We start from the raw sequence: 16,990 nt of genomic DNA, 5'->3' as shown, positions 1-16,990 counted from the left end.
ATGCAGTCCATGGACCGAGCGATCGGATCATCGATCGCATGTAAAATCACTCTACATAAAAAGTTGGGTGGAAATTTCTGTAGTGTGTACCCAGCTTAAGAGTGTTCATATATAGATTTTACACTCTACTGGTAGGTACACTGATGGGCTCTGTACCCATCTTGCTATTACAAATATTTGTACACAGTTTTCAGGGACTTGTTGGCAGAATATCACAATTACAAATTTCATTGCAGTTACAGAACGCCAAGGTGTTGATCCTGAATCAACTCTTAAGCCAGCATTAGGTCAGCTCTTATCCCGGCAAGAAAGGGACCGTAATGGGGGATTGCACGCTCGTCCAATACAGTGGCATTAAATGCTGTGCAACAGGGATCTAGGAAAAAGTGCCTCAATATTCTTTCTGCCTACTGACAAAGGAAGAGACATAGGGTTTATATTCCCATTCTTTCAGTTTTAATGATTTAACTATTTTTTTTGAGAGCTAGCTTTTCTGCCATGTCCCAATGGGAGTTGAAAGAAATGTTTTACCTGATTTGGTTTTTATCTTTGTAGTCATTGTGTTAAAGTCAGATGTATCAATTTCCCAGGCAAGAGGAAGTGTTCCAAGATCATTAGATAACGAATCCAAGCTTGAATCTTCATCATAAATTATGTCAGAGCCACTAGCCTGAAGATCAATGTAATTTAATGCATTGTTTAAGGAGGGTTTCTCTTGCGAGCTTAAACTGCTCACACTGCTGGGAGCTTTGTACAAAGATGTTGCTTTGTTCAAGAAAGCATAGTCTGAACAGATAGTATAGAACTTTTCCCTTGTGTGAGTCACCAGGCATCCCCAGGGATAATGACGATCACCTCCAGGCTCTAGGTTTGCAGAAGAAGCATCTCCCACATTGAATGATTTCACATTTTCTTGTAAATTGTTTCTCTGAGATTTCTCTCTGGACTTGTGGTCGTTGCTGCCAGAACCATTAGCTTCTCTGTCAGCCTCCACGTTAGGCATTGAATGAAGAGGAAAGATGGAATTTACCAAAACCTTTAAGTCAAAAGCTTTTCCTTCAGTAAGAGTTATTTATTTCATCTGATGAGCTTCATAATGAACACAGTACCTGAATTGGAAATATATAACATTAATTATGTATAACAACTTGCAGAGAACTTAAACAGTTAGTTTGTCAAAACATAACATGTTGCTTTACTTGCTTTGATGCATAGGAACAAAAAGAGTACAGTGGATATAAAGAATCTAGACACACTTATTGAAATTGTAAGTGTTTATGATGTAAATAAAAATAAACCAGCGTTTTCCACCTTTAATGTGGCCTTGCAACCAGCAACATTCAAGTGAAAAACAAAATTTTTAGGAAAACAAACGGAAAATAAAAACCTACACATGTGCACACTCCTAAATACTTTGTTGGAAACAAATTTTGCTTTTATCAGTGAGTTCTTTTGAATAAGTACCTGGATCAACTTCACACAGCTGGGGGTAGATGCATTAACCTTCTTAAAAAGGTAAAGCAAAGGTGTTGCTCATAGCAACAAATCAGATTTTAACTATTATTTATGTAATACATTCCAGGAAATGATAGCTAGAATCTGATTGAGCTTTTGCCCATAGCAACCAAGGCCCATTAAGTTGTGTGGAAATCTCCTCTGCACAGCCCTTTAAGTTATTCTAGGAATTTCAATGGGATTGAGTTCTGGCCTCTGGCTGAGCTATTCCTTTACTGAAGTCACTCTTGGTTGACTTAGATGTGTGCTTTGAATCTAAGGACATTGAATACATTTTCCCACATGCTTTGGGGTGATTAAATTATGCACAAAAAAAAAAAGAAAATACATTCAGACAGGTTTGGGTGTTTTTTTTTGTCAAAAATGGCTTCAGATTTGTCACCCATCCACATTGTCCACGCATGTGCAGAATACAGTAGTGACCAGTTCCTGCCAGAAATTCCTCCATCTCCTTTAATTTTGCTGCAGGCCTCCTGGTAGTAGGTCTGATGACTTTTCTCCTTGTCCTGTCATCAACTTTGGAGCGGTTGCAGTCACATTTCTGATACAGGAAATGTCGGCATTAACCCGTCGACATGAAAATTATGGCAGGCTAAATGCCAACAGTCCCATTCTGGGGACAGGTGGAAAATGTTGACAGTGTGATTGTCGACATTCACAAAAGACCAATACTAGCGGGTCCAGTGGCTGACGGAATAGGTCTCTTAATGTCGACAATCACACTGTCAACGTTTTGCACCTGTCCCCAGAATGGAAGTGTCTGCATTTAGCCTGCCGACATTTCCTGTGTCGGCATTTAGTACCCAGGCCCTTTGGATGGATTTCCTGATCTGGGCAATGTCCGTGTTGTGCCACATTATCTCCACCCATGGATGATAGTCTTCACAGTGTTCCATGTAATGTCTTTGAAATTATTTTCTACCCCGCTATTGGTTGGTACCTTTTAACAATAAGATCCTGTAGCTGTTTTGAAGGCTCCCTGTGGAAAATGGTTATCCAAGATGGATGCAAACAAGAAGCAAAGAAATCTACAGGAACAGCTGATCTTTATTTGGGTTTAATCACAATCAGCATGCAGGTGCATGCCATTTACATACCATTTACATTTGAACATAAATTTGGATGCTATAGGTTAGCTCTAAACACAGCTATAGCCCCATTATGAAATGTTGTGCACACTTGTGCAACCAGAGTATTGTAGGTTTTTATTTCACTTACTTATCCTAAAAAATGTGTATTTGTCTTCATTTGAATTTTGTTGGTGGCAAGGTCACAATAAATGTGGGAAAAGGTCTGACATGATTCATCTTGATTTATATCCTAAACACATATAATTTCAGATAAGGTGTGTATATTTTTATAACCACTGTAAATAATTCTACATAAATTATAACTAACATTGTAAAAAATAAAAATAAAAGAATATACATCTATCTTTAAGCAACAGTTGTTTTCTGGTGGGAAAAAAAATAAAACCCCAAAACAATCCAGTGCTATTGGATAAACCTGTATTATAATTTTTTCTATATTTGGACTATAATGCTGTTAAGGTATAGTTGATCGACGTTCAAACATGGTGACTACAAATCCTACCAACTAACTCGTTCTGCATTCCACAAATACCTCCCTCTCTGTGTCACCCTCTTTTTCAACCCCGTCTATTAGAGTAGTTCTCATGACCAGATATCAACTTCTTCCTGTGCCCATCTCCTCCAATACATGTGCCCCGATAATGTCCCGCCCTCTTGTTCTTACTTGCATCATGTCCCTCCCTTGACTACACTTTACCATGCAATCTGTTCTCTGGTACCCCTGTATTGTAGTATATGGTACTTTCCATGTTTTAGGAGGCCTTGTGTCACATGATATTGTCAGGTTATACCATCGATTTTGTTTTCCCCTTTCTTTTCACCTGCTGTAGATATAATTTATTTGCTTTAGAGAATTGGTCCATTGAGCCCCTAAAAATTTATACTTGGGTGCCCAGAGAGTATTTATTTGTTATATATGGTGTATTTGTTCAATTTATCCACAATTTGGAGCATGGCGGCTTAACGGTTTTCAGTAATCCTGGGACAATCTACAACTACCTTCCTTATGGTTATGCACATGGGTGATAAGCTCCCAGGAGCCACAATGTCAACAATAGCCTCATATAGTTTATGAATATACTATAAAGCTCTAGATTACTCTTATGTGGAAAAAAAATGGATTAGTATTTATTAAATAAAATATTACTACCATCAGGCACAGTGGACAAATTATGTCTGTTTTGGAAGATATTAGGGAAATAATAGAACATATCTGACAACCGTGGTCAATATATACACATGGCTTACATCAGGACTTGATGCAATTTCTGGAGTCGTATATTGATATGTGACCACTGATTTGATGCCCTTATAAAACTGCTTAAGTTGCTCCTCCCTTTCTCTCACTGCTCCTTAGTCTGGTTGTAGCCTTGTGGCCCATTTACAAACAATAATAATGGTGAAAATACATAAATGTAGTGCAGGATAAATATGTATTACCTATTGCTACCCTTAATGACAGCCAGCTATGTGTGCAATGATCATGCTTTGTAATGTGCATAACAAAGCACATTACACATGTAACCAAACTCACCCGCTTCATCCAAAAGTGTTTTCACACTGCTGAATGCCTCTGGAGAAAATCTCCATTCTGCTCCGCCCTCTCCCTGGCTAAACAATCCTTCTATAAGTCCCTGATTTCTTCTCAGTCCTCCAATCCCTGCCGCCTTTTTGTAACCTTCAACTCCCTCCTCTCTCTCTCCCCCCCCCTCCTGTCCCGCCTTACCTCTCCGCTTTGGACTTCGCCACCCTCTGCTCTTCCAAAATTGAGGCCATCAGACTGAACATCTCCTCCTCCCATCCCTCTCCCGCCTCCCTCATCCCTTCTTCTCCCTCCAACAATCAACTCTGGTGCTCCTTCTACCCTACATCGGGTGAAGAAGTTCACTCCCTTATTCTATCCTCTCCACCCTCTACCTGTCCTCTCGATCCCATTTGCTCTCACCTCCTTTGTTCTCTCTCTTCCACTGCCTGCTCTTACCTTGCACACCTTTTCAACTTATCACTCTCCTCTGGAGTAGTCCCCTCCTCATTTAAACACGCTCTTATCGCTCCCATCCTCAAAAAAACTAATCTTGGCCCCACCTCTCTTGCTAATTATCACCCTCTCTCACTTATCCCCTTCGTCTCCAAATTACTTGAGAGGATTGTCTGTAGCCGCCTGACCAGACAACTCTCGGACAATTCCCTCCTCGACCCTATCAGGTTACCGCCCCCTCCACTCCAACGAAACTGCCCTGGCCAAAGTTACTAATAATCTACTATTAGCCAAATCCAGGGGTCACTTCTCCCTGCTCATCCTCCTCGACCTCTATGCGGCCTTCGACACCGTGGACCACCCCTCCTGCTACAAACATTTCTCTCTCTTGGCCTCTCTGAATCTGTCCTCGCCTGGTTCACCTCATACCTCGCTAACCGCTCCTTCTCTGTATCCACGTCTGGTTCTTAATCCACCCTCTCCCTCTTGGAGTCCCTCAGGGCTCTGTTCTCAGCCCTCTACTCTCTTTGCTCTATGCCTCCTCCCTTGGTGCTCTCATCTCCTCCTTCGGTCTTCAGTATCACCTTTATGCTGACGACATTCAACCTACATCTCCTCGCCCGATCTTTCCTCCACCCTCCTCTCTCATGTATCTGACTGCCTCTCTGCCATCTCCTTCCTGATGTCCTCTTGCTTTCTCAAAATTAACATCTCTAAAACGGAACTCATTGTCTTTCCTCCCCCTAGACTCCCCTCCCACCATGACCTCTCTATCACTGTTAACAACACCAAAATCTCCTCTGTCACCCTACTCCGCTGCCTGGGCGTTACCCTCGACTCTTCTCTCTCCTTCGCCCCCCACATTCAATCCCTTGCCCAAGCCTGTCGCATTCAGTTTGCAACATTGCCTGCATCCGGCCCTTCCTCTCTCAAAATGCCACCAAAACATCATCATATCATTTAAGCACTCATCTACAGCCTCGATTATTGCAACCTCCTCCTTACCGGCATCCCCCACTCCCATCTTGCCCCCTCCGCTCTATACTCAATGCGGCTTCAAGACTCATCTTCCTTTCTAGCTGCTCCTCCTCTGCCTCCCCATCACCTACAGAATCCTTTTCAAACTTCTGACCATCACTTACAAGGCTCTCTTCCAGTCTACTGCCCCCTATATCTCTAACCTCCTCTCCATTCACACTTCTGACCGCTCCATGCGCTCGGCCAATGACCGTCGCCTGTCCTCCACTCTGATCACCTCTTCCCACTCCAGAATCCAAGACTTCTTCTGTGCAGCCCCCCCTTCACTGAAATGACCTCCCTCACTCCATCCGTCTTTCTCCTAATCTGTGCACCTTTAAACGGGCACTTAAAACTCACCTGTTCCTCAAAGCCTACCAACCTTCCACCTAACCCCCTCATCTCCTCTGCCCGTTCTCAACTCTCTCCTCCCAGCCCCTCTGTTCTCTCCCCACTTACTTCAACTTGCTACCTTTGTGTGCGAGTTCTGTTTTCTATTTACCCTCCCTTAGAATGTAAGCTCATTTGAGCAGGGCCCTCTTCCCTCTTGTCCACATACCTGTTCTTCTGCTCCGTCTTTACTGCATTAGCCTGCCTGGAGTTTCTGAAGTTTTGGTATTTTTTGTTTACTGTTTGTAATGTTTCACCCTGTTTAGTCTACTGTTTGTGCTGTGTCTACGGCGCTGCGGAACTCTTGCAGAGCCTATAAATAATAATAATATACTGCAAGAATTGTTCTAATATACAAGCCTTCCTACTTAAGCATACAGTAGATTCACTGGTGTGCGACGTTGTGCATAAATTAGATTTGATTTTACTGAGTAAGATTATTGTAAAAGCCAGCAAAGTTTATTATACTGAAAGTGATAGGAGGTTGGACTCTTACACTTTTGCACAGTGTGCCTTTGACGATTTTTCCACCTCTCCTCACAACTAGGAGCACTTCTAGGTTGTGAAGGGGTGCCCTAAGACCACGGGGCAGGCATGTACCAGAGATTGCACTGGATGGATCATCCATGTGCACCAGTTCTAAATCAATGTGTTTTGCAGTTCACATCAGCTGTGCTTTGTATGAAACCTCCCCTGTTTCTGGTTTTCCTATTTATTTTTCAATTGCAATGACCTTAGCTGAATTAACTAACTTCAGCTAAAGTAATTTTTAACTTTAGCTCACGTCATTGCAATGTAATTAAAAATAGCAGAAGCAGACTATTATCATTATTATCATGCTAAAAAAAGGAAGTCAGGTTTGCAGGTATGTATATATTCTGTGACATACTAGAATTAGAAAGGATAATAATTTACGCAAAAACATCTATATATTAAACTGTAAACTATCACATTTTTGGCTCAGTTAGGACCTGATATTATGGTAATCTTTGAATTGTATATGTACCATGTTCACTTTTTGAAACCATTTGTTGCAGTAACATACTTAAAAAAATAAATTAATAACATGGTGAAAACAACCAAAATGTTACATTTCCCAAAAGAAAAAATGATATCATTGAATAGTCTAGGCTGTAGGGGCAATGTCAGATAGACAAATTCTAAAATAGCAATTTTCTGGCCATGAAAATGTAGCGTTCTACAGCAGTGACACACATTACACTGGCACACTATAGGAATGTGCTGCGTGCAGCGGTTTGACAGAGGAATCGCTACGGTGGGACAGCGTTTCCTTTTCACTTTCACGAAAGACTGAGCTACCATAACTTTAAAATGATGCAGTGTCCAGGTCACAAACTTCTAAAACACCAGTTTGGAATTGCTCAGTGGCAGCACAGTGGCCTAGTGGTTAGCACTTCTGCCTCACAGCACTGGGGTCATGAGTTCGATTCCCGACTATGGCCTTATCTGTGTGGAGTTTGTATGTTCTCCCTGTGTTTGCGTGGGTTTCCTCCGGGTGCTCCGGGTTCCTCCCACACTACAAAAAACATACTGGTAGGTTAATTGGCTGCTATCAAAATTGACCCTAGTCTCTCCCTCTCTGTCTGTCTGTCTGTCTGTGTCCCTGTGTGCAGAGCCGTAACGAGGCCTCTGAGTGAGGAGTGGGAAAAAAAATTAAAAATTAAACAGACCTCAGATTCAGACTGCCGTCCGCCTGGCGCATCCAAAATGGCGTCCGGCACCCGGCTCCACCCCCTTCTGAACTCTGCCCTCTGCCTCAGCAGCAGAGGAGCAGAGAAGCAGAGAGGAGCCAGGCAGCGACGGCTGGTCAGGAATAAAGAATGTAAGCTTCAAAGCAGGGGAAGGGGGGGTGTGTGTTGTTATTATGGAGGGAGGGAGGATGTAAGCTGCCATTATGGAAGGAGGGGGGGATGTAAGCTGCCATTATGGAAGTAGGGGGGGGATGTAAGCTGCCATTATGTAATTATATAATTATATAATTATTAATTTCGTGTGATGGTGATAAGGGGGCACAATGTGATAAAGATGGCTCCATGGCACGGTGTGATAAAGGAGAAACTGTGATGGAGGGCACAGTGGGATGAAGGGGCAGTGTGATACAGATGGTACCGTTACATTTAGGTTTTAATTTGTTTCAGTGAGTTTTATTTCAATAACCAATTCATTTTTTATACAGCTAGCATGTGATAGCTGCATTTAAAGTACTTTGATTCTATGGAGGCTTATTACATAAAGATCCTTACAAAGCCAGACCGTGAAGAATGGGGAGGGAGGGGTTTCAGTGCGGTTTTGTAAAGCGCTAGCCACGCCCCCACAGTAGGTTGACCACGCCCACTCAACTATTGACACTCCCACTTAGATGGGGGGCGCCGGTGCCCTGTCTCGCCCAGGGCACTAAAATGGCTAGTTACGGCACTGCCTGTGTGTGTCTATATTAGGGAATTTAGACTGTAAGCTCCAATGGGGCAGGGACTGATGTGAATGAGTTCTCTGTACAGCGCTGCGGAATTAGTGGCGCTATATAAATAAATGATGATGATGATGATGAATTGCTCTAGAGCAAGAAAATAGAAGAAAGCAAATGTCTGACTGCTATGTATTACACATCTATGTCAGCTACACCAAGTCAACATTTGGGGCTAGATTTACTAAGCTGCAGGTTTGAAAAAGTGGGGATGTTACCTATAGCAACCAATCAGATTCTAGCTTTCATTTATTTAGTACTTTCTACAAAATGACAGCTCGAATCTGATTGGTTGCTATAGGCAACATCCCCACTTTTTCAAACCCGCAGCTTAGTAAATCTAGCCCTCGGAGGTGAAATGTTTTGCAGTGTGTAAACATAGAGGTAAAATTTCAGGCATTGCAACAATAAAAGCTGCTCAATTTAGATTTTGTTCCAACACACACACACACACACACACACACACACAAAACCAATTTAGCCCCCATACTGATTTCCACAGATTGTTTTTCATTTACATTCTAGAGGTAAATTATCAATATTTACTCTGAAACATAAACTGAAATAAAAAATATTTCATATGCCATCCCCATTTAGTAAATTGTAAAATACAGCCTAAACTCTACAACTTTTTTTTTAACCATGTAATATATATTTATCTTATGAGTATTGCTAACATATTTGAATACATTACATTGTATTCAGTGTTCACGTTTCTTTGAAGTTTCCATTAAATAAAACTATTGACAATGATGCCGACATTATAGCAATATCGCTACAAATATTTAAGCAAAAAACAAAACAGTGATGAAGGACCCAGGCCTGTGTGAGCAGCTCCAAGGCAACCTAACCACAACAAAGCATGAGCAGATGGCTGATTCAGCCACCCATACATACAGTTATGGCTAGAAGGGATCATGAAGCACATTGCAGAGGGCAGTCTGATGATGTTAATTCCAGGGATTTATCTTACTGACTGTATAAAACTACAGGGTTAACCCATTACTAATCAGAAAGATTAAATCCAGCTCCTTACCTCCCCCTCAACACCCCTGAGGATGGGTCCGGCACAGCAGTGTCAGGTGCACTATAGGACTCAATGCGAATTTCGTGCGAGGTCAGATGGGATTGCAGAACAGATCAAGCACCTCGCATCCCCTCTCCTCTTTTTACCACTCCCCTAGCAGCAGCAATGACACCCGGTGTTATTCCACGTATAGTGATCGCCACCTACTGTACGGAAGACCTCACCGTTTAACGCTTTCACTGCTTAATTCACATCCGTTGCAATTATACTTGAGTAGTTAATGACTATAGTTATCTCATTGCCACCTAATTTCACGGCCTTCATTTTCTTCCTGTTTAATGGTAGTGAAAAGTTAATAAATACTGGTTTATCTGGACTGTTAGTATTTATTATACATTATCTGTTATTGCTAATCATACAATGCATAATGCACTAATTTATAAAGGGGGATGGGGAGAGAGATGATGTGGTTTCTAGAGGGTCGAGCAGAGGTTACAATTTTCAAAAACACCCCAAACCAGTTTTTACTTAATTATATAAGAAGGGCTTGAACTAAATAAATAAAAAAATGAAAGGTTCTACTAAATGGAATAAAAGATTACTATCCTGAGAAATTCATCAGTGTCTGTTTAACAATGCCCCACCCGACTCACTCTTAGCTCTCCCCCACTCCTTACTGAAATATATATATTTACATATTTCACTTTTAACTGATCTCTTGTTGCCTAGGTCTCCCAACACTTTCTCTCCACCCCTTTTATTTTTATCTAAAACGAAAAACAGGCATCAAAACCATGCCACTCTGTTCTTCATGCACTTGCAGTTAGTTATTGCCACTGTCTCTTGCACTTTGTACTATTATTTTGTTTTCTTTGTGTAAGAAAGCCAATGTTTTTTTTGTCTTTTTTCTGCCATGTTTGTACAAATTTGATGCTATTAATAAACTTATTGAAAAAACTGCAAGGTTGTGTAAATGGGATTTAAGAGATTTGAAGTTACAGGGCACAAGATGAACAAATGCTCAAAATAACAACTCTACAGTTGAACATCACAAAAAATGGCAAAGGACCTTATTCTTGTTACACAAGCATTTATGAACATATTACCTGCTAGGCATCTTTAGTGGGAAGCTCAAACCGGAATGTATAATGTGCCCAGACACAGCCATCAACTTTATTTGTTGGCATATAAGTAAACTTGGTTCCTTTTTACAGTGAAATATTTTGCACTTGCAGTAACCGGATAAATTTGCTTTTTATGTAAACAAAAAAGAGAGACACTAAATATGAATGAAATGTTTCAAAGCACCTGACAAAAGTTCAATGGGATAATCATAAAGTTAATGGGGAGGCAGTTGATTAGCATTATTCAAATTATTTTATTGTAGTCATCTTGAAATTCATGACACTTATTAGGCAGCATTTCAATCTCTGCAATTGTGAGACCCCGATACTGACAGAGACATCAGAGGGTGTCTTAGTATGACAGTTAAAAGTCAAAGCCCTTGTCTTCCAATTAATAGAGGGATTGTGAGTCATAGCCCAAGGATATCAGGGAAGTATAAGAATGAGATCAGACAAAAACAGATTATTTCATAGTAACACTGCTCTATTGACGGCTCCAGTGGTTCTCTCTCATGAGTAACAGATCCACAGTTCAGTGATGAACCATCTGCCATTTCCATTATCATATGTGATCACTTGGGTATGGTGTGGGTGTCTCTTGCAAAGTTAATGTCCAGAAAGTTGCTTCAGCGCCAGAATCAATCATTGCAATAACAGAAGTTGTACATGTCTTTGATTATTATGGACAGTAGCAATAAAAGAGGGTCAGTTATAGTCAACTTAATTTATCTTCCAGAGATGTAGAGTTTTGAATACATGTATAACTTTTACATTGAAGAAATGGCGCAGATGACCCTTGTCTCTCCATTCTTCTCAATATGAATACATAACAAATGAATCCAAATTATTTGACGTTTTAAGAATTTATTTGCTATGATTAAACTCTATGAAGATGATGCACCTGTGTATAGGCAATCCAAATTGTAGCAACAACCCATTGGTTTAATTTAGCAGCATAGCCTACATCTGTAAAGTATCCTTGGCAGAGATTTGTCAAAATGGCTATAGATGTGGTGCAACAGGACCACATCCAGTCAATTGGATGAATGAAAAGTAAATTGTTCAAGTAAGATTGATGCTCAAACCATAGCCTCATTTATGAACAGTAAAATTAAGAGTCTACCTTTTATCTCCTTTGAAGCAGAACAGGAAAAATTGTAGTTGAAAATGTATTCTGCACTGGTTTAGGAATGAAAGTAATCATGTTAGTCTCTGATTTTGAAACCTGCATACAGGGTCAGACTGGCGAAATCTACCTGAGCACCTCTTGCTACCGTAGGAGAATGGGACCCCAAAAGCAGTCTGCTCCTCGCACTCGCGCTGGTCACCACCTGCTTAGATCACATCTGTGATCCTGAGCACTACAGTCAGTTTCCCGTTTTATTTTGGTGTGAGACTGATAGAGAAGATACATGTGTAGAACATTGAGCCAAATGATTGGCAGCTGCGTCTGTGCTTTGTCCAGTTGCCCACCACACTTACCAGACTTTTCTCACATATTTCATAGTCCCAGAAGATAAACAGCACAAATGTTTCTTCATATTGTAGGTATACCATTTACAATACAATTATCACTGCTTTTTGCCACTACAATTCCTGGGTTGTGCACATTAATTATAGGATGCAGGTCAGTTTCACGGTTCCTTTTATAACCTCTTTTGCATTTTGTATTTCTGCTGTTCTCCTTCAGTATAAACAGTATTTTCCCCTTTCACACCATTAGTATACACAGTATTATCTCTGTGATGCTAGCAGAACACATAGTATTGTAACTGTACCAGCATCATACAGTATTGTCCCTGTCATGCCAGCAGTATGCATAGTATTACTATCATTTATTTACAAGGCGGCACAAAGGGTCTGCAGCACCATACAATGGGGGTAATGAAGAACCACCACAAATTACACAAATAACTAACAGCAACAAATACATAGTACTACCAGAGGGCAGGTTCCATGTCCCAAGATATTAAAATATTTTAGTCTGATAGTACTGCATTTATCTACCTATGTGGCCCCTTACAGTACACTTAATTTTTATGTTATCATTGTTGTCTGTATGGGAATATGCTTATTTGAATCCATTTTTTATGCTAATGTTATTTTTTGTAAGAAGGTTGATAGACAAATGTTTTTTTATACATCTTTCTATATGTTTATCTTATATATTTTTTTACTACAATTATAAGTGCAGCCAATTTTCTCCCTTTTCCTTTTCTGACAGTAGCTACATTTATTGTTTTTAAAATATTGATTGTATCATTAATAGTTAATTGGCACCCAAGGTAATTTATTTTCTTTCTTCATGTAATGTGGCTGAGGGTGTGTGGGCTAGTAATTTAGAGTCAGAGTGAGAGTGAATTTAGCAGTGGGTGAGAGATATTAATTTATTTGTGTGGTGATGTCGGGGGCAGTTTATTTGATAGTGGGGGTTATTTAATTTAATATGGGTATCATGGTTGTGCCTATTACTCTCATGCGCCTATTACTCTCATGCGCCTATTACTCTCATGGTTGTGCTCTCCTACCTCCTGTTTCCATCACTTTTAACTGCGCTCTCCAGCTACTCTGCTCACCTCCTCTCGGTCCCTCTGCCCTCTGTCTCCTCTCGCTTCTCTCCGCTCCCCTCAGTGACTCTTAACCCGTCATCCGTGCCCACCCTCTTGGGCCATAGTTACCTGCCTGTACTCACTTTTCCCCTCCCTCCTTCTCTTTCTTGCTGTGCCTGAGCCCCCAGAGTTATAGTGCTTACTGTTACTTGTACTGTGCTGTTTCACCTTGTACTGTGCCATTGATTGTCCTTGTACGGCGCTACGGATACTTTGTGGCGCCCTATAAATAAAAATTTATAATAATAATATTAATTTAAGGTGGGATGAGGAATCTATTTATTTAAAACTGGTATAATTTGGGGGATAAATAATTGAGTTCGGGGAGAAGGAAGGCTATTATTAAATGTGAATACTATTAACTTAATGTCAGGGCAAATATATCTATTTATTAAATGTGAATGCCATTAAATTAATGTTGGGGTTGGATGTAGGTAGGGTGGCCTATTTATTAAATGTGGGTGCTCTCTGATTTATCATTGAGGCTGGTTTGGGGGAGGAAGGCCTAGAATGTTCACTCATTACTATGCCTTTACATTTCATTTACCTATCCCTTTTTCCAAACAGGGACCCAGCAGTCCAGCATCCAGACAACCATCAACTGAGCTTAAGACAGAACAGGCAGCAGGTAGTGAAAGCTGAAAGAATAGGAAGGAGAGAGCAGGACAGTCTGTCACCTGTCCTGATTCTGGTGGGAAATCCCAATTTTGAGTGACCATCTTGTTCACTGCAAAGTCAATTAGGAGGCATGTCCCTCTTTACACTGATCTGCTTGTGAAGGGTGAGCTGTGAGCAAACAGTAGTGCATGCAGCATTGCCTGTGTATTTTAAGTGGATGGAGAGCATCATAGCACTATTTAAAATGATAACCACACCCCTTGCATGCTGGTCATGCTCAACATGAGGGTGTGGAATGAAAACCCCCCTTCTGGAATTTCTGTATTTGCTCCTGACCATAATAAAAAATAACCTTAGTCTGAAAGATTGAGTTAATAAAGCACTTACTGGGTCAGAGGAGAATCTGCTCCAGTGGACTCTATGGTTGAGTCCTGATAATCAGGCAACAAATCTGGTATCAGAGAGGGAGTCCAATTGCCAGAGTGAAATAAATCACTAACAAGTCAGACGTTCAAGCAGACGTGGAATACAATTAAACAAGCCAAAGCCAGTACACAGGTAATTAAGCAAAGATGTAGTCAAAGACACACTGATTCACCACAAAGTTAACATTACCAGAAGTTGTACGGTGAGATCGCAGGTAAAAAAAAACACAATAGTCAAGTGCTTCCACTGATTAGAAACAGTTGCAGCTCAATTTGAATGGTTGTCTCAGCGATACAATGTCCATACTAATCAATAACTCTTCTTCAAAACTATAGGATATTTTCAATGTATCTAATATTTGAGTTGAATCCAAGAGAATATCAGCACAATGTCTAACAATAGATAGTGAAACAAATGCATCCTATATTATTCAGTGGAAAGGAAAACCATTCCAACATTTACTTAAAGTTATATAAAGAAAAATATTTGAATGTGATGACATCACCATTTGTAACTTTATCTACAGTTACATGACACACACATCTTTAACAAGTGTGTAATGGTCCTCATGGGCCGTTGAGCTATAAACATAACTGCTTCAAGATTCTGCCTGATGCCTATTACCTGCTGTATCTTGTGACCAACAGATAAGAGCTTACACTCTAATTCGTTTCCTGGCTATTCTGTGTTGAACCCAGCATCTCTGTGTCAATGCTCTTGGGAGAGTGACCTAGCAGTCCTAAACCATAGTAAGCAGTCAGGAGGTACCAGCCAGCCCACAGCAAAGAGGCGCTAGAGCAGCGATACCCGATACCCGAACCCATGGTTCCAGGTGCCAGTGAAGGAGCCTGGTGGTGGCAGCACTATCCTCTTAGAACTATTCGCAGTTGACCTTTCCAGTCGGTGAGTTTCCAATGCAGGTGACACCAGTACGAGTGGTCTTTAACAGTCAGTTACTGACTGTGAGAAAGGAATCTAGATAAACTGCGTAGGGTCCCTCATCCAAGGACCACACCCAAAGACCGGATGGCAAAGTAAACCCCCCCGGTCACAGTAATATTCAATTGAATTACAGATTTAACCATAGAATCAAATAACATTATAGGTACCATATATTTCACATCTCACATTATCATGTAAGATGAATGCATGTCACAGATGTATCATTTTAACATTTTGACACAGTACAAGCCCATGATTCAACAAACCAGTCAGAAATCATAGAGGTGTACATGGTAACCTTCACTGATACCAGAGGTGATAATCGCCTCTGATGCCATGCAGTGAATGCATTTCAGTTTCATGTCTGTACATCAAGGGCAAATTTTTTTTTATTCATTTTGACACATTTATAAAAAAATTTAAGCCAAGTGAAATGATGACAATTTCTACAGAGATTACACTCTACCATTACTTCTTTAGGCCTTTGGATCTTGCAGAGGCAATTAGTTGTACTTTTTTTCAGAATTTTTTTTTGAACGTTGACTGAACTGACATGTGTTGTTTGAAAAATGTTATATCAGTTTGGCTCCGAAATAATATCTCCCAGATCTCTCCCAATCTCTGGTGTATTTAGGCAACGAACTAAAGGTGTGTTTTATCAAAAGTTTGTATATGAATGAGAGAGCACAATGGTTTAATGGTTAGCACTTCTGCTTCAGAGCACTGGTTAGGAGTTTGATTCCTGACCATGGCCTTATGTGTGTGAAGTTTGTATGTACTCCCCGTGTTTGCGTGGGTTTCCTCCCGCACTCCAAAAACATTCTAGTAGGTTATTTGACTGCTATTAAATTGACCTTCGTATATTCTAGGGAATTCATACTATAATCTCCAATGGGACAGGGACTGATGTGAGTTCTCTGTACAGCGCTGTGGAATTAGTGGTGCTATATAAATAGCTAATCATGCGAGATTATGTCTTGGGTCGCTGTGCACATGGCTTAGAACAGAGTGCTCTCCCTACCTGCCATTTTACACATTTCTAAGGACATGTTTCAGCTGTACATCTCTTCAGAGTTGGGTAAATCCCATTTAGCTTGGATACCTGCAAAAGATTGAACCCCTGAGATGCCAAAACTGTAAGACCCCTGCTGGCAAAAGTCCAGATTATCCAGTAATGCTTTCAAAATAAGACCTGTTGAATTTATTGATGTAAACTTTTCTGCAGTGGCTGCAGAATACGCAGAAGCACACCTCAATGTTTTACTAAGTTACTGATCCGCCCTAACCATTCTTTATTCCCTCCCCTTTTATCCTACCTCCAAAAAAAAATAGTTGGCATCTCTAGCCCTCACTGTAGTTCTTAGTCTCTATTTTATCTATACAGTTATAGTCACTTATGTTATGCTCAATGCTGTTAACGTTTCTTGTCCATAGTGGCTACATATTTCTCACTATTTCAGTTATCTGTTGCGCTCCCAGTACTTTCATTAAACAGTTTTAATAATATATATATATATATATATATATATATATATATATATATATATATATATATATATATATATATATATATATACACCCCAAAAAACTTTGTCTATCTGCATCCCCTTGAATCGAATGAAATGCAGTGGAGGGCATTGCATTATCCATGAAGATTTCTTTTACTTCTTTTCTCTAATGAGTTATCCTGTTACAAACCTCCATGGCTGTAATCAAAGCATGGGATAGATTTTTTCTGTAGATATTTAATATTACTCGTCATTAACTG

General features: G+C 40.3%; 1 protein-coding gene across 3 annotated transcripts in view; it reads right to left on the bottom strand.

The window, feature by feature from the left end:
* The window catches only part of BIVM (basic, immunoglobulin-like variable motif containing), a 38,437-nt gene that overhangs the window by 20,671 nt on the left and 776 nt on the right, over nucleotides 1-16,990 (bottom strand). For 2 of the 3 annotated variants that reach the window (XM_075199976.1, XM_075199977.1), the window contains exon 2: nucleotides 532-1,109. In XM_075199976.1, the coding sequence (XP_075056077.1) occupies nucleotides 532-1,003 (472 nt within the window). In that variant the 5' untranslated portion in view covers nucleotides 1,004-1,109. Of the gene's footprint in view, nucleotides 1-531; nucleotides 1,110-9,512; nucleotides 10,143-16,990 lie in introns of those variants that run through there. The other variant, XM_075199975.1, reaches the window with a different exon arrangement.

The sequence above is a fragment of the Mixophyes fleayi genome, chromosome 2 (assembly GCF_038048845.1).
Source record: "Mixophyes fleayi isolate aMixFle1 chromosome 2, aMixFle1.hap1, whole genome shotgun sequence".
Taxonomy (NCBI): Eukaryota; Metazoa; Chordata; class Amphibia; order Anura; family Limnodynastidae; genus Mixophyes; species Mixophyes fleayi.
The sequence above is the reverse complement of the archived record's forward strand: the minus strand, read 5'-3'. Positions and strand labels throughout refer to the sequence as shown.